Here is a 26,739-nt window from a genome sequence, read left to right as displayed (position 1 = left end):
GACATATATAGTTTTCCATACTTTAAATGCTTTCTTCAGCCTAGCCTGATTAACCCTTGCAAAGGCTCAAAAATCGCTAAAAATGCGTTTCCACAGCTCAAGTGTCACATCTAAACCTGAATATTTTCTTTGAATAAATGCGATTTCTTTACATATTTATTGTTTTTTAATTAGATAACGCACCATCATATTGTTTATCAACATTATATTTTAGTGATTAAAATGTCTTTGTGTAATTCTAAAATAAATTGCACTTTCCACCAAAACGCTGTGAGCTACGTTACCCTTTTTAACACATGTTATTGGAAAGAAGTAAAACAGAGGTATCAATGTAATTTGCGGTTTTTGAAAGGAAACACTCATAGGTTTTAAAATCACAGTAAAAATCGTGATGCTGTAGCATTTTGGCATAGAAATGTTGTAAACATTGAAATTTCGACCGACCATGTTAAGATTGGTGAGCTACGTTACCAGGATTCTATAGTATGCACTTGTAGTACATGTACTTCCTAATAATATGTGAAAGCTACCAGTGGTGGAACCCCATTTATATTAGAATTAACCGACACAATGTTCTAACGTTCGCAAATCACATTAAAAACATTAAAAACCAGTGAACTACGTTACTGTGAGCTACGTTACACACTCATTTAAGCATCTTCAAAACTTCTATGAAATGGTTAAATCTGTTTTACATTTCACTCAAGTGATCTTTAATTTGCTTTTTATGACCTTGGATTGAGTAAAACCAGCCCATTTTATAGTCGGTAACGTAGCTCACATTACATTGAGTTTTAGTGTTAAAAAACATCATGACTTCCTGAAAGAAAAATATGCAAGTGGTGTTGGCAATTTTTTACATCTGAAAGTAGTGATACATTAACTTTTAAAAAACACAAAAAGCAGGTCTTTTTGAACAACTTGTATTTTTTCTATTTTTTTAGTGGATTGGCACGGATTTTGTAGAATGAGCGATACATAACTTTTGTTACTAGTGTGTTATTATTTTTTGAGAAAAATGCAAAAATAATCACAAATTTATCAAGGGGTGTAGTACCACCTTAAGGGAAAAATTTAAGAGAAATTACAAAAGTGACATTTGTGGTAAAACAAAAAGAGCTAAGCAGTTTTTTATATATCTTACACAGAGGTCTACAATTAAAACAAACTCCTTCCAAATGTTGAGTTCTCCTTGTCCAGTGGTTTTGATGTTAAATGCACAAACATGTATAACAATGCCACAAAAATTTTCACTGTTAAATACTACTGACTTGTGCCCCCATTAGCTACGGCCATAATCCCATGGTTCATTCTCATAATAAGAAGGGTATCTTTTTGTTATCTTTCACCACCAGATGAAAATATGTGTGATTTGTGCGTTAAAGTAACCCCTGACCATGATGCTAACACTAAGGTCCGTATACACAAAACAACTATGGAGGTTAGACTTAGAGAGGGACCCTTTTACTCTTTTCTTTTCTTCCAAAGTCAAAAAGTTAAACTGCAGCCATCTAATATTAAGCTACATGCATTTACCTTTAACAGGATCTACAATAATATAGAATCAGATAAAAATAGGACTTATAGGAAAAGTAGGACTTATTTCTATAGTTAGGCCAGGTCTTTTTTGCATACTGACCACAGAGGCTACATAGAGAGGTGAAATAATGAAGATGCTTGTCATACCTCTGCAGTTCCAGACATCTTTTAGCCAGCGTGTACAAAGCACTTGTGAGATTGATACTGCACTTATATTGTCTTGTAAATATCCCTTGTGTATTTTCATGAGATAAACTTAGAACAAGTCCACTGTCAGATGATGATGGTGACTCTTCTAGTTCTTGGTTTTCCACAGCCTGTTGGAATAAAGAAATAAAATAAATCATTGGATTTATTGATCGCCATACGCTGTGACCATACGGTGATGATCTTTATAGCGCACTGTCAGATCCACAAGATATACTTTACAAAAACTTGCTGATAGCACAAATCCTTCCATAAACCATTGCAGAAAATGAGGTAAGTATGTATTGGTTAGTCTACTCCACATACCGTATTGTAATAAACGCACCGGGGCGTTGCATTTTTCCAAATGGGGGCGTTTATTGAAGGTGAATTGCAGTGAAAAAAATTTAAACCTGTAGAAAGGAGGGATTTACGACTATACTAATACTCCTACCATGGCTGCGCTCACGGAAATCAAGAGGAAAATTATATTTTCCTGGTAAATACAACAAAATTACACCTGTAAGTACATCATCAAGCAGTCAGAATAGGTTTTGTCCGTGCAATTTAGCGATCGTCACTGACAAGACTGACATGACTGACAAAAGTTTTAAGCTTACTCACACAATATAGCATGGAAATGTTTGTGTTTTTGGAGGGGGCGTTTATTAGAGGGGGAGCGTTTATTACAGACAACACAGTATTCAGGGAGTATGTACACTGAAAGAATTGGACTATTCCAGTTGAAATCCATACACCGTCTGTGGAAGACATGACCTTAATCTTCCACACAGGGTAGGTAACCCATTTGACATTCTCATTCCCAGTGTGGGAGATTAAGGTGATCATGTCTTCCATAAGGGGTGTATGGATTTCAACTGGAATAGCCAACTTTTATACATAAAGCAACAATACATTTACAGTTTTGGCTTTCAAATCTCCAGGGGGGGGGTCACTCTCACACATAAGCCACCTGCATACACACACCTCCAAATTGGACCCTTAATGATGTAACACACACCCTCACAAACAATACAGTGTTATACTTACAGTTACTAGCAAGTTAAGACTTTCCAGCTCAGCATCCCATAGTTTCTGTTGTCTATACATCAGCGAGATGTTGTATAGCGGTTCCAGATAGGTGAAATCTTCTTGTATTGCATCTCTGAATGTTTGGATTGCAGTGTTTGGATGGTCCTATTGAAAATGAAAGGGAATGATGCATTTTCTTGAAATTTGAAAACCATACACTAAAGAGGTGCAAATATAGCACCCCTAAGGCGAAGTCCACATGCCTGGTGTGCAATGAGAGTTCTCACATATTCGTGAGGGTCAGTCATTCCACCCGACTGAGTGTTTACCAACTTCTGCACAGCATTGCATGCCTTTGCATTTTCGATTTAATATTTCCATCGTAATATAAACCATCTTGTTCAGACCGTTTATTCCAAATCTTGGATTTTGACAAAACTACAGCACCTTAATTTTGCAGGGTATGTTACTTTCCTAACATACATTACAATTGTGTAAAAAAAGAATTTGGAAAAATATTGAGGGCGTCCTCCTCAGCATATGTTACATTATGGTTTTAAGACTTTACCTGCTTAGCCAAGCAGCAACCAATCAGATTATGGCATCTAGCTTTCATAATGGAATCACAGTGGGCAGCAGATGATTTCAGCAAATCATGAAGACACTGTGCTGCTTCAAAGAAGGAATTTTCTTGATATAAACAGTAACCTGCATGAAGGAAACATTAAACACAAAACACAACCAATTAAAAATTGAGTAGTCCATCTGATGACTCACAAAACAGTGGCAAGGGCAGGTATAAACATGAACTAGAGTGTAATTGAATAATCGGGTCTAGCTGACGACTCACAAACCTGACAAAAGTGACACCCCCATTGCGCATGCGGTTGTTACAAACCCAGCAGCAAAGTATGATCTGTTGATCTGGTGTTTACATGCAAAATGATTCTTGGAGGTTGGTTAGTAACAGAAGAATTATAAGATGTTGTCCTTTGAATTCTAAGTCCCTAGGACCCAGGACTACTGGAGACTTGGATGGGGATGTAATTTTGGAAACTGTTACACAATGTAACAGTCCCGGAAGGGTGTGCATTATTTTCTCGTACATCCCTGGCTGGCCATGTCCACACTCCCTAACCCTGTGGCAGCTGCCAAAAAGATCTCAAAGCATGCCTGTGACTTCTTAAACTCTAGAACCTGGATTACACTGTTAAATCAATACAACAGATTAGTACCCCCCCCCCCATATGACCCAGCACAGTTAAATAGTATACTTTTTTCACATCCCGGGTATATCCCCAGCGCATTTGATGAGATGCGTTACGTCACCATATTATTAAGTTTCGGCAATGTCCCAGTAGTACAAGACACATTGAGCTGTTACTTCCCTGTCCAAGTCCCGCTAAGTCCCTGCTACTGCCCGGTCCTGGGAGGGCAGGATTGCAATTGACAACTGCATAGCTATCACTGACCTTTGAAGTATTCCCACATTGAAAGCATATGTGTAGATAAACTTGTTTTTTCCACCGACTGTAGAAGTTTCAGGCAGGATGGAAACATCCCCTCTTGGAAAAAACAGCATGCCCTGAGGAAATCCACTATAGATGATGTCATATAGGAAGAAGAACCTGCAGATGAAACAGGTGATATATAAAATTATATACCTCATATATAGATTCCTGTCATCTGATTGGTTAAAAGTGCAGTCATTGAATTAGCTATGCCCTCCTTTTTAAGAATTACGTAAAAACTGAACTATTCCCCGGGCAATAGTCTTTTAAAAAGACTATTCCCCGGGCATAGTCTTTTCACATTATCGGTGTGCGTCCCGATCAAACTCTATGCGCGCAATGGCGTGTTCGCATTACGCACGCGGCGCCAACGCCGCTGCCAGCCAATTGCGGTGACGTGATTGGTTCATATAATGAAAAACTTTCTTTGTAAATTTTACCATGGCCTATGAATCAGATGACAAAAATCTATATTAATGAGGTATATAAAACAATTCGGGTCATGGTTAACATTATAGGCCCGCGGTGATCTCAAACCATGCTATGGTGTGCCTCGGATCATAGCATGGTTTTGAGATCACCTTGGGCCTATAATTTTAACCATGCCCCTCATAGCAGTCAACATTTGTATACTAGACAAAGTGTGTCAAATTCTACTTCATCAGCAAAGGTGGTATTGATATTTTCTGACATGATTCAAGTAGCCATTCAGGACCCCACTTTCATATTTTTACAGTAAACATGCTACCTCAGCAAAGCAAAGTGCAAAAAAAGTGGAGGGCATAGAACCCAAGTTTTCATTTATGGAGGGCATACCGCATAGTACCCAAGTTTAATATGGAGGGCATATAGTACCCAAGTTTTATATGGAGGATAGTACCCAAGTTTTTTTTATGCAGGGCATACTACCCAAGTTTTTACTTATGGAGGGCATATAGTACCCAAGTTTTCACTTAATGAGGGCATAGCACACAAGTTTTATGGAGGGCATAGCATCCGAATTTTATGGAGGGCATAATACCCAAGTTTTATAGACATCATCAGCAAAGGTGGTATTGATATTTTCTGACATGATTCAAGTAGCCATTCAGGACCCCACTTTCATATTTTTACAGTAAACATGCTACCTCAGCAAAGCAAAGTGCAAAATAAGTGGAGGGCATAGAACCCAAGTTTTCATTTATGGAGGGCATACCGCATAGTACCCAAGTTTTATATGGAGGGCATAGTACCCAAGGTTAATATTGAGGGCATAGTACCCAAGGTTAATATTGAGGGCATAGTACCCAAGTGATTTTATGCAGGGCATACTACCCAAGTTTTCACTTATGGAGGGCATAATATCCAAGTTTTATGGAGGGCATAGTACCCAAGTTTTCACCCATGAGGGCATAGTATCCAAGTTTTAGAGAGGGCATAGTACCCAAGTTTTCACTCATGGAGGGCACAGCACACACAAGTTTTATGGAAAGCATAGTACCCAAATTTTATGGAGGGCATAATACCCAAGTTTTATAGAGGGCATAGTACCCACATTTTTTATTCATAGAAGCCACCTAGCTTGAAATGGAATGAGCCAACTCAGGATAGGCAATATACCTGAGGAGTTACATAGGGCTATTCAAGTTGAAATCCATACACCTCCTATGGAAGACACAATCTTAATCTCCCACACAGTGAGAGTGAATTTCAAATGGAGTTTATTGGTTGATTCCATTTGAAATCTGCACCCCTTCTGTGGGAGATTAAGGTCATGTCTTCTATAGGGGTGTATGGAACTGGAATAACCCATTACAACTTACATGTATCATCCTTGCATAATCTCATAACCATGTTCTGAGATGGTAGTTTCATCAACAGAGAGATTTTACTTGTCCTTTGCTGCAAAAATGAAATAAAAAAATTAAAAACCAAATCTTGTCCAATCTTGTCGTTCCTTTCTGCTCATATGTTTCTTTACAACATTACAATGTTGGCAATTTGAAAACATGTGAATAATATGTATGACATTGAGAAATGTATTTTATGAAGTCAATTTCACAGAAAGTTGCCACACTTCACATTAGAGCAGGACATATAAACCTTCCTCACTCCACTGCATTATTCTTTGGATTAAGGCTCAACACTCCAGGTGGAGAAAGGCGAGTCAGTGACAGCACCACAAAGTTATTTCATGGGGGATGAAATGGGAGGTCTGAAATTTTGCCTAAAATTTTGTAATATTGTTACTCCAAATAGTGGAATTTTCAGTGACTTTTGTTATGATTGGGGGCAGTGCTCGAAATAAGCATTAAATCCTCTTGCCCGCTTGTCCAAAAATCATTGGCGACAACCATGATAAGCCAAGCACTTGTCCAATGGACAACCAGACATTTCACCTCCAAAATTATGATTAGTGAATAAAGTAAAAATAATGTCCTCAGCATATTCATTTCTGAATTTTTAATTCTCCATTCACTGAGTAAACTGATAGTGCCAATGATCCAGATTTGTTTGATCAGAAGCTAGCACAGCTAGGTTTTCCTGAGCAAAAACATCAAAAAAATTTTGCACCAAAAAAAAACCACATACATATTTTTATTTAATAGGAAAACTGAAAATTTTGAGGACAAGCAGAATCTATGATTAGGTTGCCCTTGGGACAACCTCCACTTTTTCCCTTATTTTGGACACTGACTGGGGGGGGGCCCAGGCTGGGAATGGGGGAGCTACATCATCCACCATCCAGTGCTGCCACTGGTGTTTACAACGTCCTATACAAACCTGTTCATGAGTTGATGAGTCATGGAGAAGTTCCTTCACTGTATCTAGTACATTTAACACTCTATCTGTTTCACTGTTTATGAGATAATATGTACTGATGACACAACACAGGAGGGCCAAACAGGTACCGGTATCTACAAGGAAAGCAAAAGGACAAAAATATGATGAAAAAACATCACTACATTGTATCACATCAGGTGGTGATATCCCCTGAGGTAGTGGTATATGCCTATTATTCATATTATTAAACCGGCTGTATACCTTTAACTTTTTTACACTCCTCAGTCCAGCCAGGGCTGTCGCTATGGGGGTGCAACAATCCCTGGTGATCTCAAAAAGGGGGATGGGAGAGAGGAAAGAGAGAGAAGGGGGAAAGGGAGCGGGAGAGAGAGAGAGAGAGAGAGAGAGGCGAGTGGGGGAGATAGAGAAAAAGGGATGTCAAAAAAATGAGAGATAGAAGAGGGTGAGAGATGATGAGTGATAAAGGGAAGTAAACCTGTACAATTGATCCACATTAACAATAATATTAGTTTTTCATAATTATTTACATTGGCCTATTGTTTGTCCAAGAATGTATAAAGTTTTGTGGTTTTATATGGACATGCCATCCATTTTCATAGACACAGAGCTAAATAAACAGAGATTCCACTTTCCTGGTCAAAACAGTGGACATGATGAACCTGGTAATGAGAGTTCAAATGAAGACATGGAAATTGACAGTTATGATACTAATGATGCAAAAAGCATTGTAGTTGAAGGAGTTATGGACAGTGCAGATGAACATGACAATGTCAGTACAGATGAACATGGTAATGTGGGTGCAGATGAACATGATGTTGCAGATAAAGACGATGAAGACAAAGAACTAGATGCAGAGGGCGATGGTATTGATTGGGTGATGTGTGCTGGACAGTTAGGGTATCTAGTTAAAGATTTACAGACAGCAAATGCACTTTTGGAAGAAGTGAAAGGGGACAGTTGTCTATTGGTTGAGATGTTTTTGTCAAATGTTGTAGAAATATGTACCCACATATCAAAAGCTCCACAAATAATTTCTGAGAATGCACAGTAGTTCTAGAAAAAGTGCAAAATAATAAAAGAAATGTAAATCAGAGCCTTGATGTAGTGAAAGCAAACATACATGACCCGGGGAGAGAAGAGAAATTAAAAAAGATTGAAAGAAAGTATCTTGTCAATGTTGGGCCACACCAACCAAAGTTCCCAACGTTTCCTCTAAACAAAGATATTCCTCCCAAGAAGCAATGTCGTTTTTCTTCAACATGGTACACATCTTATCCTCATCTTGAATACAGTATCACAAAAGATGCAGCATTCTGTTATGTCTGTTCAATGTTTCCATCTGGCATTGGTAGAACCAATATCGACCAAGCCTGGTCCAGTGTTGGTGTTAGGCAGTGGCACAAGATGAGGAGTATAGTGGTGTAGGTAAGAAGGGCAAACTGGCTGAACACTTTGGATCAAGTAATTGTCAACTTTTGTCAGGAATCAGCACACATGGATGTTCTGTTTGACCGAGACCAACAAGCAGATTTGATCGAGGCAAAACAAGACCAACTAGGTAACAAAGAGGCAGCGGCGATTCTTCTGGAAATTATAAGAACCTTGTCAAGCTTGACCATTTAGAGGTGATACTCCCGAAGACGATAAATTCTACCAAATTGTGCAACTCTTCGGTCGTCATAGTAGCACAATGGGACGATGGCTGAAAGAGAGGCACCTGGGACCTAACCACATTACCTATATGAGCCCTGAGTCCCAAAATGAAATGATAATGCTTCTGGCCAAGCACTCCAGGAAACAGATTCAGTCCGAGTTTAACAAAGCTGGCGTGTTCAGTTATGGCTGGCACAACTCCAGATGTATCTCACAAAGATCGTCTAGCGGTTGCAGATAGATATGTCAACAAGAATGGTGAAGTTAAAGAAAGACAAGACTCCTTGAAGTAAAGAAAACTAGAGCAAAACAGGGACAGGACAAGCCCATGACATCATACAGTCCTTAGATGACAATCAGTTGAATACAAAAGAAATTGCATTCCAATCTTATGACTTCGCATCCAGTGTGTCTGGAAAGCACATTAGTGTACAGGCAGAGGTTACCAAGAAGCTGAAGAGAACAATATCATATGTTCCTTGCCAAGCTCACTAGAGCAAATACAGTGGTTGAGCACACATGTGACAGCAGTACCATCATCAAGGAAATGTTCAACATTTAGGAGGAGCTGTATGTCTTCTTTTCTGGGAGCACCAAGCGATATTCGGTACTGAACGAGCATATGGCCAAGATAGAGAATGCCCTGAATCTGTGAACAGCCAGAGCCAAATCCATACAAGCAGTTTGGCGGTCAATGGAAGGTATTGTGAACAGTGTTGCCAAAACTTTTCAGCGTCAAGGCGCGGCACATTGACTCGCCAGGCCGCGGTAAAGGATTCTCAAGTAGCCCATTTTTTAAGCTTCCAAAAAGCGCCCAATACGGATATTTGGGCGGATTTACCCCAATTTAGAACGCAAAACACCCAATTGGGCGGAAAAGCACTTGACTTTGAAACTTCCGGTACTTACTGGGAAGTTACTGACCGATCAATAAATGGTCACAAAACCCATTGTAATTTCAATTTGGAGCTTCAAAGACTCAAAACCTTTATAAATCGGCTAAATTGAAAGGAAAATACATCAAATTAGTGCCGCTGACCTGAGACTGGCAAAAGTAGCCCAATTTTAGACAAGTAGCGGCATGCTTTTTTGAGTAGCGGCAAGTGATCGCCAAGTAGCCCAATTGTGCGCCTAAGGCGCGGCGTTGGCATCACTGATTGTGAATGCTCTCCAACAAATTGCATTAGTTCCACCTCCAGTTGACCAAAAAATGAAAGCCAAAGCAGCTGGCCTATACAAGAAAGTACTCAACTTAAAAGATTTCATTGTGTCGATTATGTTTATGAAGAACACAATGTTCAAGATAAAGCACTTGACAGAATAGTTGCAGAATGGGGATCTGAACATCACTGAAGCGCTGACCCTTGATTTAATAGCACTCAACAATGGGAGATAAGAGGCTGGCTAACCTCCTCTTATTACATTGTGAGAATGTCTTGACAGATGGTGCTAATTTGTTGTTGTGGAACAGTGGGCATCAAAGCCAAGACGTTAGAACTTACAACTATGCAACTATTTTGCTTTGTTCTGTGCCATTATTAAAGTGTGCACCACTAAATAGGAATCTAATGGAACAAATATGGTATAAAAAATGTGAATACCAGTACTTGATCTAAAATTGTCTCGTAGGTTTAGGTGGTTTTTAACATAGAGCCCTTATACCATATTCAACATACCTGTTTCAAGTTTTTTGTCTGATATTTCCTTCAGCTGCTCTTCTACATCTCTGTGTCTTGAATTCTTTGTCAACTTCAGTGCTGCTCTACCTGTGTGTGATAAACAGAGACTCATTACAAGTTATACAAGTTGTCAACGTTATAGTAGAATATTATAGGGTCGTGGAGAAAACTCACAAGGAGCTTGATGAGCCATGGACCTATTTCAAGATAACACATATTTTTACTTAACATCAGTCAGTGAATGTCATTGTCCTCATAACAGGTAGCTCATAAACAATTCAGTATCCAAGTTACTGTGTCAACAGGATCACGCGTTTGAGTAATGAACCACAATCGAAACAATCACCACACAAGTATATGGCACTCGAAGGCATACCAAAATAGTGTGATCCGGTAACCAAGAGAATTACGTAACCACTTTGATGCTGAATAATGATTAACACAGTCTAACAATTAAAACAAGGCAATGCCCTTATTGGGCTATTCCATTTAAAATCCACACTACCCCTGTGGAAGATTTAGCTGAAGTCTTCCACAGTGGGAGTATGAGTTTTTGAATAGAATAGACAGTTGGGTAACTTCTATTTGAAATACTTCCTCCAGTTGTGTAAGATATTGGTAAACCTATAATACAGGGGGAGTATGGGTTTCAAAATGATTAACCCTGACGGGTAACATTTGAAATTCATTCTCTCTCAGTAAAAGAGATTTCCAAAATCTTCCACAGGGGTAGTGTGGATTTTAAATGGAATAGACCATTCGGTATAACTGAGAAAATTATGTTTAAATTTGGTGTTGGACTTTACCCTGAAATCTATGGGAACTGATTCTGTGTAAATTGTCCAAGTTAAGCTTTTACCCAGCCCTGCAACTGAAATTTAGATTAGAACATTCAGTGTGCAATCCTTTCACCACTGCATGCAAACACATGTTTTGGGACAAAAGTCACTCTCGTATCTGTATTCATGTCCATCACATTTGTTTTTCAGTTGTCAGGCACGACACAATGACTGACATGCGCCGGTGGTAGATGAAGGATGTACCAATTATAATTGCAACTCTCCAAATTATTATTTTTGAAACCCCAAAGTTTATTCCTTACATCTTTTCAGACAACTCGACAGTTTCTTTTCCAATTCAGGTATCTCCCTCTTCACATCCCACACCATTTGGCCTGTATTACTTCCTTGCAAATGTGATAACATAACTTCATTGTATGTTAAAGCCAATTCCAGAGGAAAAAGCTTTTTAGATGCTGGAAGTCCTGCAAGAATGAAAACACAAAATAAAAGTCATAATCAGATAATGACAAAATTCTAATTTTAAGGACTTCTTCTCCATTCCAAGCTAGAGAATGCAATTTCTACAACGTAATCAATCAATCATTACGCATTAGGCTTGTTTACACCAAATATCATTTTCAATGTACCAAAATTGTGACATGAGTCACATTTTGACCCAGGTCGAAAATCAGTTTTACATGTTTCTGAAGAGCACATATTTAGATCTTTCAGAAACTGAAAACCCTGTGTTTATACAACTTTTCTTTGCGAGGTTTCATCAAGTTATCAATCCCTGAAAACAGTATAAAACAAAAGAATTTGAACACTTTCTTTGCCACTATCTCAAAATCAATATTAGTGACATCCGACTCATTTCCCTTGATCGTGTCACAAATATTTTATATAATTCTGACAAAACGGGGGGAAATCATTGCTTTATGCCCCCATTGCAGTGCTTTCAATAAGATGTGTGGGTTCATGGAATTCCTTAAATGTTATGCATGTTGTTGTTGCATTAATAAATAACTCAGTGGCACAAAGACTCATCTCCATTAGTTACTGTGTACACTATAACTGCTTGTGATAATTATAAGTATATTCAGAGTATACCCTAGAGTACATGAGTGTGTGTACCATGGGCTTTCATTTAATATCCCTACATCCCTATAAAAGACATTACATTAAAATCTCTCACCACATGGGTGTACATTTCAAATGGAGTTGCCCATTCAAGTAACCACATTTGAAATTCACACTCCCTGTGTGGGCAATCGGGTTTTGATTGAGCCAACTTCAATCAAAACCAAAATTGTCATTGGCGTAATAAGCCCTGGGTTGTTGAAAAGGGTTTCATTGTCCTGTAGATCAATAAAAGGTGGAGCTATGCGTGTTGTGACATCAGGCCGACACCTGTTGTGCATCCATGCCCTGGGTCGAGTCGCGTGCCAGTAGCCAATCATAGGCAGCGGTTCTGGGGGCGTGGCCGTTTTCTCAGAAAATATTGCCTGGAAAATTCATAAGCTGTTTTGATACCATCCGAAGAGGTCAGGAAAATTTTAAAACCCACCCACCACTCCCTTTATGAAAAATATGATATTAAATGGCATTGTTTCTTTTGCTTTTTACCATTTTGTCCAATATATGAATCAAAATGGAGATACATTGCTGCATTTGAGGAAGTCATTGGGAATGTTTTCACATACTTAATATTTAATGTCAATTCCAAATTCCAAATTAGGCTGTTTGGAAATTGAATGGGGTTGTCCTAATTCCGGAAATGAGTAATGACTAGGTCCAAGCCAAATTATGCTGTTTGGGATTTGAAGTGGGTCGTCTCACTTCAGGACCGTAAATGGCATCAGATGATATAGCTGTCTGATTGCGTAAAAAGGTATCAGATGATATTGCTGTCTGGATACATATATGATTGCTGTCTGATACATAAAGCTCAGATGATATAGCCGTCTGAAGTGATATTAAAAGTATTAGATAATATAGACAGTTGATTTCCTGTCAACTGTGTATACTCTCAGATAATACAGCCGTCTGAGGTGATATTAAATGAGTAATTGTTTAAATCCTAGCCAAATTATGCTGTTTGGAGAATGGGACAGGTATCAGATGTTGTAGCTGTCTGATACATCTGAAGTAATATACATGTAAGAACCTCAGATGATATAGCTGTCTGAGGTGATACAAAATGTATGTGATATTAAATTAAGTATGAAGAACACAGTTGACACTTGATCAACTGTGTAAATGAAAGGAAATAAAAGATTCGGATGGTAAAGATCCAGCTCCGGCAATAGTTGTGTTTGATCTACTTATTGCGTCCATAGGACAATTAAATTAAGGTCATGTCTGCCATAGGAGGTGTATGGACACCCATGCATAAGTGAATTCAGCTATATCAAATGCATATCATGAGCAGTAAATGTAGATGTCTTTTTGCCTCTGAGCCACCAATTTGTTCTTATCTTTTACCGCAGTACCCACAACTATTATATTACCTATAGTTTGATCAGCTCGTAATCGGTATGCATGCCTTATAACATTGTCGCGGATTAATATCAATATATTTTATATGGAGAATTGTCTTGTAACATCTCACCAGAAGTATTACAAATTATGTATGGACACCCATGCATAAGTGAATTCAGTTATATCAAATGCAATCATGAGCAGTAAATGGAGATATGTCTTTTTGCCTCTGAGCCACCAATTTGTTCTTATCTTTTTGTTTTCTTTTTATGATCCAGGTACACTGTAGAACCGCAGTACCCACAACTATTATATTACCTATAGTTTGATCAGCTCGTAATTGCAATGCCTTATAACATTGTCGCGGATTAATATCAATATATTTATATGGAGAATTGTCTTGTGATATCTCACCAGAAGTATTACAAATTATTAATTGAAGTCCTATACTTTGTCTACATTCTTTAACACTCAAAATATAGACCAGACAGATCAACTATATCACTCTTAACGTAAAAGCCTAATAATTCCCGCCGATTACGAGCTGATAAAAGTATATATAGGTACTCAGTTCCATCTAATGGGTACGATTGGCTAATTGAATTATGTCATGAAATATCAGTACCTCAATCACTAAACAGCCATGTAACATTGCATGACCTAGATGTGACTTGGTTCTTTTTATGCGATAATCAGGATGAGCGTGTTGGACTGTCACTGCCAATACAAAAGGACCTTGCCGAAAACTATAGTGGACGTTAAACATTATCAGTCACTCTCCTATATACAGTGTGCAAAAGAATTAAGGTACCATGATATGTTCATCCCTGTATATCCTATACACAATGACAAATATGTCCAAATGAAAACAAGTAGCCAATACCTGCACTCTTTAGCTCCGATTTAAGACCTCATTTGTTGAAATTGGTTGACAATTAAAGAAACAGTGATCTAAACCCTAAGGAAGGAACAAAATCAACAGTTGGACTTTTATGTTCTAATCAATGAAAGCATGACGATTGTTTAAATGTGCTAATTAATGGAAGCACTGTGCTAATTCTCTTGTTCGAGAACGCTTTGTGTACAAATCAATAGGGCATGCAATGGAGTAAACTGCAACTTTTGAATTTGCATCTTCCTTGGGTTTTTTTGATCATTGTGTTTTTATTTCTTGAACAATTTCAACAAATTAGATCTTAAGTCCGAGTTAAGAAATGCAGGTTGCTGGTTCAAATTATGACCTATCTGTCTTTGTTAAGGGTATACAGGGGTTAACACCTTATTGACCTTAATGTAGTTGGAAGGCAAGCTTGAAGCATTAAATTGCTGTAGAAAACAGCTGTACCAGACAGAATCTGCTGTATACCTACCTCTTAATTTTTGTAGTACTTGTTTGACAGCTGCTGATGATGGCACTTGGTTTTTATCACAGGTTAATATGCTAGCATCTTCCTGTATTCAATTCAAATAATAAATAGCATGCTATTCAACAGATGTAGTCATTGTTACGTCAACGCCACCATCTTGCTAAGATCACCGCATTGACGCTCGACTGAAGAGGTGCGTAACACGCTGCCACTTCCGCGTAATCGGGGACATAATGTCTAATGCATGACATACCAGGGGCGTTTATTCTTCCGTTAATCGCCCCCAAAGGGGAGGGAATAATTTTACCCCTTTGGGGAAGAATTTTGCATTTTGAAAAAGAAAAAAAAAGAGGGGAAAAACAGAAGAAAGTCAACAGGATTCAAGGAAGATTAAAATTAAAATTAATTAATTTGGGGAAAAATGTATAACTGGAACATGTATTTTAAAATTTATGGTATTTTTGGAATGAAATAGATGGTCACTGGCTGGCAGTGACTACTCTACAGGGTGGGTGAATTCATCAAGTGTCATTATTAGGGAAGAATTATAATGGGTACATAACATTAGCATACATGTATGATCCCTTGGCTTTTACACATTCCCATCCCAAAAATAATTATTTGAAGGAAACCATGGACTTTATCATAAAACAGGGAAAAGTTGGGTCAGTAATATTCTTCCCTGCCTTTGCATATTTTAATTTTTATACAAAATCCATTTTCTTTTTAGTTTGGACATCTGCCTATGTAGGGAAGCATTTGGGATTCTAAGGAAAGAACCATCAATTAGTTAACAGCTCTATTGTCCAAGTTTATCTTCCCCTTTAAACCTCAGCTTCAGATCCAAATCCTTGATTATTCTTCCCTAGATGCAATAGTTCAGTGGCATTCTCCTAACTCTGCAACAGAAGAATTTTAATTCTAAGGCTTTATAAATCAGGGGCGTCGAGTCACCACATATATAAAAGAGCTGAAAACGCAAAAACCAGATAGCAAAAAGCTCAAAACACCTAGCAAAAAGCTGCAATTTGGGAAGATCCTATACTTTTATACAGAGCAAGTGTACTAGTACAAAAAAAGCTGAAAATCAAAACAAAAAAGCTGAACTCTCACACCCATATAAATAATAAATCACAGTAGCTCTGAAAATAATAAAGATCCTAGAGGTGTTTACCAGCCTGTCTTCCCTTTGAACCATTAGTCCTTAGATGCAATGGTTCAGTGTCCAGACTGTACCTTCTAGGAAATAATTTGATGTTTTTAGGGAAGACAGAATAGAACAACTCACAACACACCTATGTTCATTCAGGGAAGGCAGGGAACAAGAAAATAAGGAAAAGTACATTTAGATAGCACCCGTACCTGGGGGAGGCACTCGAATATGAAAGTGACATACCTGTGCTCACCAGCGTATGAAACTAGGGGTCTAACGGTGTGGAAATTTTCAGAAAAAAGGGGGTCATTCGGTGTTGGCAATGTCAAAAATTTAGTGATTTTGTATGGGAGAGCCTAAAGTTTCACATCATTGACAATCAAAAATAGCTTTTTACCCAATTTTACAGTACAACATAGACAAAACTCATTTATTTTGCTCAAAATGTGTGAAGTGTGCCGAAATTTCAATTTTGAGAGGACTAATTGTTCAAGAAAGGGGGTCATTCAGTGTAGGCTACTGAAAAAAACAGGGTCATTTGGTGTAGTTTGCCAAAAATAACGGGGTCTTTTCATGGGCTCATGACGTATGTCAATATATGGGCATGCCCCCCCAGGAGATAGCAACCAACCTAAAAGTTTCCCTTTTTGGTCCATTTTGGGGGTTTTCAGTTGGGGAAGAATCTGGGGACGGATGTGACACAGCGCGGTAGGGTGAGGGAATAATTTCAATTTTCTGGAAGAATAGACACCCCTGTGACATACAGAATGGCAGTATACCCATAAGATGCCCGCGGAAAAAAACTGACGGCCTCTGTTATAAATTGGTATTAATCACTGTTTAATATGCTATTTTCAAAATCGGTGATTAGTTGTTTGGTTATCAAAAACTTTATTCCTTCACCCAATGGAAGTTTGGGAGCTGCATATATAATTGGTGAATGTTACAATCTAAATGATAGGTTTGAGCCGGTAGGCTAAATCGGGCTTAGTTGATGCGATCTATGATTCTTCAGTGCTTAAAAATGTGCTATATAAATCAAGAGAATATTAGCTAGCAAGCTAGCTTGCTACCTTGCTTGCTAGCTAGCTATGCAATGCTATGCAATGCTAGTTAGTGCTATATTGCAATGCTCGCTAGCTAGAATGCTACACAGTTTGTTCAATGAGATTGTATATCCATTAATTTACACACACACACAAAAATTGCATGACAAGTTAAAGTGTGTTACATTTGTACACACAGGCACAAGCCCCACCCCATTTTACAGGTTGACACAGACCACTACTACAGCCCTAGATGTAGGCCTATATCATTATATCATACCATAACCATTTACAGTGACGGCACTACGGGGGGGAAGGGGACATTTTCCCAAATATTTTTCTTGCCCCCAGCCCCAGTTTGCCCCCCACTTTTGAGACAAAATCCCCAAAATTAGGTAAATTTCCACTTTTTGCGGCAATTTTGCGCAAAATTCGTCGATTTTGCTCCCCCCTGAAATTGACTTTGCCTCCCCAATGCCCCCTTACCCAAAATAATTCCTGGTGCCGCCACTGACCAATTAGCAACAGCATTCCACAATTGGCCGTCGCAGCCAGGATCAGCTCCCTTGATTTCAAGAAGACAATTAGCAGAAAATTCTTGTCCAGGGGAATTTTAAGCTAACTTAATTTTCCCACAAGCATACTAAACCACTACCAGGGTTCGAACCCGCAACCTTTCCCACCATTTCCAACAAAATATTATCCCAAAGGTACCTTTTGCTGTAACAGGTCACATTACCGTATATCCTTGAATAGTCGCCCCAGGGGGCATTGCATTTTCCAAAAGGGGGCCTTTATTAGAGGTCATTTTTAGAACAATAATTCCTGTTAAAATCATTAGGTAAGCTTAAAACTCACACTGAAATGATGAACTATGAACTTAGGAATGATGACTTCTGGTTCATTTCCGGGTTTACGATCAGACTTTCGCCAAATTAGGGATCGTGTGTGCACCTTGGTAAGCTTACTACACAAGATAGCATGGATATATCAGCATTTTTTAAACATCTTGGTTGAAAAAATGGTGGGGGGGGGAGCGTTTAATTGAAGGGGGCGACTATTCAAGGATATATGGTATTTCCCTTCTTCATATCACATACCTTGCATAAGAGTAGATTGCTTTCCTGTACCAGTTGAAGAACCACAGACCTCTTCATGTCTATCATAGGCAGATTATCCAGCAGTGTCTTGCATTGATTGAATTTTCCTTGAAGAAAACACTTGCCTGCCTGCTGAAAACATTGTTGAGTCATACTGGTGGTATATGCTGGGGGAAAAGAAGTTGGCGAGACAGGGAAATAATAAGATAAATATGACACAAAAATGATTTCCTTAACCCCATGGACACTGCCAGACAAATTATTGGCCTCTAAGAATTTTGATTGGTTTCAAAGAGGGCTATATCATGTATTGAGCCAATTAGAGATATGGTAAGATAGTCCACAAGGAATTGTTTGCTTGCCCTCCAATGGGAATTTTTTTGGTATGTGTCTGAAAAAAATATATTCTTTTAATGACACACCACTGTCAGTGTGATAGCCAAGGGGGTGGGGCAAATCATTTTGGCCTTATCAGGGGGAGGCATTATTGGGGTGGGGCAATTTTGCTTCTATTGAACATGCAGCTCGCAATGCACGCTAATTCAGTGTGTCCTTGGCTGTTCATAGCAACAGTAATAAATATGTACAACTTCATCCAGTTTTGAAAAAAAAAACTCAGAATTTTTGATTTTTTTAGGAGCAGTGTTTCTCCAGTTCCATAACTTCTTGTTGTTTTTTAATTTTTGTAAAAAAAATTTCATTGAAAAAACGTAATTGCACCAAAAAAATTAAAATTACAGCCGCAAATACTGCGAACGATCTTTCCTCCTGTGCTTATATAAGTGTCTCAAAGAATCTACCGTAAAAACTTGATAGTTAGCACATGTGCTTACTCAAGCGCTTTTATAAACATGAAATTGTACCAAAGTCTGGCGCTTTACCAACTGAGCTAATGGAGTTGACACAGAAATTTGCAGGTTTACTCGTTCATATATATAACTACATGTATGTGCAGCGTTCGAAATTTTGGTTGTCCGGTTGCCCGGGACAACTAAAAAAGTCGCCGGACAACCAAAAATACTGATTCGGTTGTCCGCCGGACAACCATAAATCTAGCCAAAAGTCACATTTGTAGGCCTACGGACAACCAAAAACTTCGACGGACAACCAGAAATTGTAATCTGGTTGTCCATGGGACAACCATTTATTTTTCCTAAATTCGAACACTGTGTATGTGTATCGATGATTTGCTTAAAACCCTTTACACTTTTGTGGATGGGGCTATTCATGTTTGCATGTTTTAAAAGTGCTTGACAGTAAGCACATGTACCAACTATCAAGTTTTTAACGGTATATGATGGCAGAAAATTCAATCACAGTGTACGAAAACAAAACAAGAACAATTTTATTGTTTTCATTGGGTTTTTTTTATTATATTTTCGGTACACAGCTTCAGTGACAAGCTCTCTCTTCCAAAATAGGACCTCATACACATACAAAGTATAACTTGGCAATAACAAATTATTCAAGATGATAATAATAATAATAATATACAGAGTAATCTGAAAACTTGCTCCGATTGTTATCAAAATGGTCTCAAATTCTTCCTCTCGTCATAATAATTCATAATAAGATATCTAGGAAGTTTGCTTCCCAAGGTTACACCCAAAAATTGGTCAGTCAATAGGTCTATGTAACGTTTGATATGGAGCTTTATGGTTTTGACCTATTTGCCTGTGCAACCTTGGGAAGCAAACTTCCTACATATGTAAAACCTATCCTACTATGGAATAGTATACTGAGAGGAACAATTTGAGACCATTTTGATAACAATCGGAAAACAAGTTTTCAAATTTGAGCCCTGTAGAGGTCAAACTTTGACATTTGACCTTTTTGCTTATAACTTGAGAGCCGTACATCACAGATAGGTCAAGCTATACTTTTTCTGGATCCTTGTGACCAGGGGAACACGTTGGCATGGTTTATAACTCAATTTGAACAACTTTGAATTTTTTCACTGTATAAAGTTCGATGACCCCTATGGTGGCCATATTGGACAAAATATTTTTGGCCCTCCCCCTAGAATTGTTCACCAGACTGAATACTACATCTGAGCCAAATTTCACACTTTTCACAAAAATTTAACCTTTTTTTTTGCTATGATTCACCATTAGGGGAAGAAAAAAGAAACCCTGTTCTATGGGCGGACTAGACTATATGCCATAGTCTATTTTTGATGTTAATCATGATGAAAGCATTCAGTTGAACTCGAAATTATACTGATATTAATTACATCAAAATACTAGTATAAAATTGTTATGAAAAAGTTTATATTATTATATTAGTGACAGTAAAGTAAAGTGTACGTAGTCTTATATTATTGAATGCAACATATCATAATGTCATAATTGTATTGGCACTTCAATACTGAACAATTCTGATTTTAGAATCTGCCAGTTTATTAATCGCAAAATTCCAGGTTAAAAATAGACTATGGACTTTCAATTTTAAACAGGATTTTGAACGGGCAAAGTCCCTAACACTCACACTGTCAATCATACTTGTTTATCAATCAAATTTAACATAAAGCAAATACAAGACGCGTCATGCAATTACTGACGCGTTCATGCAATTACACAACACAAAGGCGGGGTAGGCCACATACTTGTGTACCATGTAGTTATTAATGGTAATGACAGGTACCCGGAAGATTTAAACCATAACGAGATCGGGGCGATCAATCACAAGCCAGATCCATTTAAAGATGCATTACATCATGGCCAATTTTAGTAGGCCAGATTTCCGACAATCTCATCCATAGAAGCTCATAGACAGCCGTGTTAAGCATCTCTGACCGCAATCCAAAGTCAGTAGTCCACTTGGGAAGCTAACAAACAGAGGGAGTAGGGTGACTGAAAAGAACAGATGTGAAAATCTATCAATTGTGCACACATTAATTAAATCAGAGTTTTAAGCTTAGGTACAATATCCAGAGTATGCACAATGGGCAAGTGGACTACGGGTAGTCTTGGGCGGATGGACCTTTCAAGTAGGGTCGGTCTGTCGGCCGTTTTTTTTTTTTTTTTTTAAATAACCCCAAAAATCAGCAAAATCTGTAAATAATTTGCAATTTGAGAAAATACAAAAAAATATTGTTCCTGAAATTTCGAAATTTGGGTTCGGCATTCATTTGTACAGGAAAAATTTGTTTCCCAATTTGTTCAAAATCTGGGTCGGTCGGGCCCGTAGAACAGGGTTTTCTTTTTTCGTCGCCTTATGCAGCACTAATCATCTTTTCATAAAACAATATTTGAACATTTGGACCCATATCACTGATATATACCCGCACACTTTTTTTTTCCACATCACACATCATTAATGTTAGAAACCACTTCACATCTATAAAGACAAGGAATCCTTAAATTTACATAAATCACCTCATTTTGACATAAAGTATCTCATTTGGACATCTCATTCAATGTTTTATATCAGTTATTTTTATCTGAAATACAGATATACATTGTACATGTACTTGTAGTACACTTATTTATGTCTCCTTGACTGTCACAAAAGTTTGCAATGTTTCCATTTTCATCAGAACATTTTGTGTATACATACATAAAATACAGCAATCTTCTGGTTAAATCATGCTGATAAAACAAATATGAAATGGACTACAACATTGTCTCCATTTCATTGTAACAATTTGGTCGTATTCGGTCTACAAAATGATTTGATACACGATCTACAGTAGCATACAGAAATGGATTAAGTACAGAATTAATTGGTAAAATGAATGCTGTGATCCATGGAAACAATTCAGGAGGGAGTTCCTTTACTCCCGTCTGTGCTAGAATACCCAAGGAAACAATAGGGAGCCAACACATGAGGTCAGTCAATGCGACCGCGCCCATTTTAATGGCCATTTTCAAATCAGTTTTGAGCAAGGCAAATCCTGATTTACAAATATACATAAATAAGAGTATATAACATATTGCAATCAACAAACACAACAGGAAGTTAAGCCCAAGGAAAAGTCCAATTGAGAAATAGTTTTCTAGTTTTGAGCCAATTTTTGTAAATGTTTGTAACTGACCATGATCATCTGGCCTGTCAAAGTCATATGATACTGTAATGTTTTCATTGTTATCCTCATATATTTTAGTTTTAGCCAATGGTAACCCAATACACACATCAGAAAATTGATACAACTTATCGTCTTGTAAGGTAATAGTTACAATACTTAAAGCAAAAGCAATAAACCATACAATTGTTGTCATCAATATTTGTGTCAATTTGCCAAATAGCTTGCGTGTTACGAAGATTTTTCGAAATGCCCAAAGTCTATCTACAGCTATAAGTGATGGAAAGAAGAGGGATGCTTCACTTGATAAGACTGACAGAAATCCTGCAATTTTGCAAAGTACACTATTTCTCCAATGTTCAGCAAATGAAGGAAAATACTCACTATAATATTGATCCACAGATGCAATAACTAACAAATACACACCCATAAAGTAAGTCTGCCAGAGCTAAATTAGTAATAAAAACAACTTGCTTTACTTGCTTTTCATCTGTAGATTTGGACTTCATTTTTTCACATCCCCAAATGAACACCACAATGTTAGCAAACAAAGCACAAAAGCCAAAAATCCATGTGCAACATTTAACTGCTGTAGATGGGAGGAGCTGCTTGCATGTTAGGTAAGGAGATTTCTTATTTCTTGGAGCACACTGAGACTGACTTAATGTTTCAAGAAAACAGCATGTGGATGGGTTGTCAACTTTGATATAACTTTTGTTTTGCAGAGTCAATCCCACAAAGGAGTTTTCTGTTATTTCTTTTAGGTTATTATATGAAAGGTCTATAAATTTCAATTTGGTTAAACCAAACAGTGCTTTATTATGAATTTGTTTCAATTCATTATCTTGAAGGTCCAGAACTACCAAATCTGTCAAATTTGCAAACTGATATGGATAAAGTCTGACCAGTTTGTTTGAAGCGATAGTTAATAGCTCTAAAGGCATTCCATTTAATTGGTGGAAAACATCTCTTGGTATTTCAGTCAACCTATTTCCATAGAGATGGAGACCTTTTAAGCTTTTAAGGTCTTTAAAAAGAGCAGAGGGCAATGACTCAATTTCATTGTTATTCACACTTAATCTGTATAAAAACTGCATATCTCTGAATACACCAGAAGGTAATGATCCAATGTTATTATTATTCAATCTTAATACCTCTAACTTTGTCAAATTTTTGAATAGGTCACTTTGTAACATGTTTAGTTTGTTCCAATCAAGGGAAAGTTCTCGCAATTGATGGAGATCTCTGAATACACTTGATGGCAATGATTCAATGATATTGTTACTCAGACTTAATTTTTCTAACTTTGTCAAACTATTGAAAAGGTCACTTTGAATCATGTTGAGTTTGTTGCCAATTAGCCAAAGCTCTTGCAATTGATGAAGATCTCTGAATACACCTGATGGTAATGATTCAATGGTATTGTTACTCAGACTTAATATCTCTAGCTTTATCAAATTAGTGAAAAGATCACTTTGTATCACATGGAGTTTGTTGCCATACAGGTAAAGTGTTCGCAATTGGTGAAGATCTCCGAATACACCCGATGGCAATGATTCAATATTATTTTTACTCAGACTTAACATCTGTAACTTTATCAAACTATTGAAAAGGTTACTTTGTATCACATTGAGTTTGTTCCCATTCAACTTAAGTTCTCGCAATTGATGAAGCTCTCCGAATACTCCTGATGGTAATGATTCAATGCTATTGTTACTCAGACTTAACATCTCTAGCTTTATCAAATTATTGAAAAGGTTACTTTGTATCACATTGTGTTTGTTGCCATACAGGTTAAGTTCTCGCAATTGATGAAACTCTCCGAATACACCTGATGGTAATGATTCAATATTATTTTCACTCAGACTTAACATCTCTAGCTTTATCAAACTATTGAAAAGGTTACTTTGTATCACATTGAGTTTGTTCCCATACAGCGTAAGTTCTCGCAATTGATGAAGATCTCTGAATATACCTGATGGCAATGAATCAATATCATTGTTACTCAGACTTAATATCTCTAGCTTTATCAAATTATTGAAAAGGTCACTTTGTATCACATTGAGTTTGTTCCAATGCAGATAAAGTTCTCGCAATTGATGAAGCTCTCCGAATACACCTGATGGTAATGATTCAATATCATTGTTACTCAGAGTTAATATCTCTAGCTTTATCAAACTATTGAAAAGGTTATTTTGTACCACATTGATTTTGTTCCAATGCAGATAAAGCTCTCGTAATTGATTAAGATCTCTGAATACACCTGATGGTAATGATTCAATGCTATTTTTATACAGAATTAATTTCTCTAGCTTTGTCAAACTGGTGAAGAGGTCACTTTGTATCACATTGAGTTTGTTACCATTCAGCCAAAGCTGTTGCAATTGATTAAGATCTCTGAATACACCTGATGGTAATGATTCAATGCTATTTGTATACAGAATTAATTTCTCTAGCTTTGTCAAACTGGTGAAGAGGTCACTTTGTATCACATTGAGTTTGCTGCCATACAGCCAAAGTTCTTGCAAATGATGAAGATCTCTGAATATACCTGATGGTAATGATTCAATGCTATTATTATGCATATTTAATATCTCTAGCTTTGTCAATCCATTGAAAAGCTCACTTTCAATCATGCTAAGTTTGTTATCATACAACCACACCCCTTGCAATTGATAACAATTTCTGAATATACCTGACTGTAGTGAGTTGATGTTGTTAGCACCCAAGTAAAGATGTTTTAAAGAGTAAAGATGGCTGAATAAGTCATTTGGAATGACAGATAAATTATTGTATGATAGGACTAGTGATATCAATGTGGATTTATCGTATAATATTGTTTGGTTCAGAAAGGAGAGATGGTTGTTATCTAAGGATAAATGGGTTAAATTCTTTGGCAGACTTGCAGGAAAGATTGAGAAAATATTTGATGCAACATCCAACAACAACAATTCATTTGGAAGGTTTCCTATTTGATATAAATGGCAATCAGGGAAATACAAGACCTTTAACATTCTCATCTGTAAAAATATATCTTTTTCTACTTCCTTAATAATATTTCCACCTAAATGCAGTACATGTACATTGACTAAACCATCTAACCAACTATGTGAAACATACTTTAACTTATTTAGATTTAACAGTAATCGTTTCAATTTGTACAAATGTAAAAACGAACCAATTTCTATACTTGAGATTTGGTTGAAAGACAAGTCCAGTGTATGAATGTTTTCTAAACCTTCGAAAATACCAGGTCCAATTATTTGTGTCATCTTATTCCGGCTTAACAATAAAATGATAACATCTGATAGATTGAGGAAGCATTGGGGTTCAATGTGAGTGAGTTGCCTGTCAGAGAGGTCTATTGCAGTTGAGTTTATGAAAATCAAAGCAGGAGATCTGCCTACTAAAAGAATGTTCTTGCCGACATTATCTGAACAGTCAATAACAAATATTTTGAAATGCAGGGTACAGAAGCAGTCATTAGGACATTCTGGAAATTCAGCTAGAAGTACATCATCTGGAAGGTCAAGGTCAAATCCAGGTAGATCATCTGGTCTGAAAAATGGATCACCTTCTAATGTTATCTTGAGAGACGGGTGTAACTCTTGTAGTGTGACATAGCGAATTTCATTATATGACATCTGATAAATCTCATCAATGACATGAACATTTTTACACTGGTGGAACTTGAAGTTCTCAAATGTATGAAGGTTACCTGTATCAAACCATTTGACATATTCAAAGTTGTTTTTTGTGGATATAATCATACTGCTCTCCTGTATTTCCAAAGTTGATGAAACACGCATGTTGATGCGAATTGTACTACAATTAAGAACTATTGCGCATGGTTCTGCTGCCGTAAATCCAATCCATCCATAAGATCGATTCAAGCATTCTGCTCCTGATTCTTCCATGGTAAAGTACATGTCATCAAAAATGGACCAAGATGGCATCCAAAGAAAATTCACAGTAATTCCATGGTTATTAGAGGAGGACACCACAAAGTCACAGGTTTCATTCCTATACGTTTGGATTGTAAATGTATCATTCCGCGAAAGAATGAAATGTTGATTATGACATCTGACAGCATCACTGGCTTCACCCACTTCAGATGATGCTAAATCAAAACAGATCATCACAAGTGAAAACAAGAAAAGATACGAATACAATCTGTGTGCCATCTTGAAAATCATAAAGAAGATTCATGCAATGCTTCACAAGTTTCTCAGCTCTATTCAGATTGTGATGTGCCCTGAGTAATTTGATTTAATTTAATTATTTAACTTTGTTTACAAGCTGAAAGTATTTCATGAGATGGGAAACCCCTTGTATTTTGGAATTCCCCAAATTATTGTAAACAAAGTCAGATCTATGTTTGGAACTTGGAAAGCCCCAGTTC

At 37.3% G+C, this 26,739-nt stretch overlaps 2 protein-coding genes across 2 annotated transcripts in view; both read right to left on the bottom strand.

The window, feature by feature from the left end:
* Nucleotides 1-5,707, bottom strand: part of LOC140145726 (uncharacterized) — an 11,405-nt gene extending 5,698 nt beyond the window's left edge. The window contains exons 1-5 of the mRNA XM_072167407.1: nucleotides 5,638-5,707; nucleotides 4,230-4,385; nucleotides 3,326-3,465; nucleotides 2,776-2,922; nucleotides 1,687-1,856 (exon numbers count right to left, since the gene is read on the bottom strand). Coding sequence (XP_072023508.1) covers nucleotides 1,687-1,856; nucleotides 2,776-2,922; nucleotides 3,326-3,465; nucleotides 4,230-4,385; nucleotides 5,638-5,707 — 683 coding nt within the window. The remainder of the gene's footprint in view (nucleotides 1-1,686; nucleotides 1,857-2,775; nucleotides 2,923-3,325; nucleotides 3,466-4,229; nucleotides 4,386-5,637) is intronic.
* A 16,216-nt stretch (nucleotides 5,708-21,923) lies between these two features.
* Nucleotides 21,924-26,574, bottom strand: LOC140145729 (uncharacterized). The gene has a single exon (XM_072167410.1). It carries the CDS (start codon nucleotides 26,531-26,533, stop codon nucleotides 22,721-22,723), a length of 3,813 nt encoding a protein of 1,270 aa, XP_072023511.1. The 5' UTR covers nucleotides 26,534-26,574; the 3' UTR covers nucleotides 21,924-22,720.
* Between the last annotated feature and the right edge of the window lie 165 nt (nucleotides 26,575-26,739).

The sequence above is a fragment of the Amphiura filiformis genome, unplaced genomic scaffold, assembly GCF_039555335.1.
Source record: "Amphiura filiformis unplaced genomic scaffold, Afil_fr2py scaffold_596, whole genome shotgun sequence".
NCBI classification, from domain to species: domain Eukaryota; kingdom Metazoa; phylum Echinodermata; class Ophiuroidea; order Amphilepidida; family Amphiuridae; genus Amphiura; species Amphiura filiformis.
The sequence above is the reverse complement of the archived record's forward strand: the minus strand, read 5'-3'. Positions and strand labels throughout refer to the sequence as shown.

Excerpts from the sequence above, each read along its gene's own strand:
- LOC140145729 (XM_072167410.1), bottom strand. The coding sequence starts at position 26,533 with ATGATTTTCAAGATGGCACACAGATTGTATTCGTATCTTTTCTTGTTT.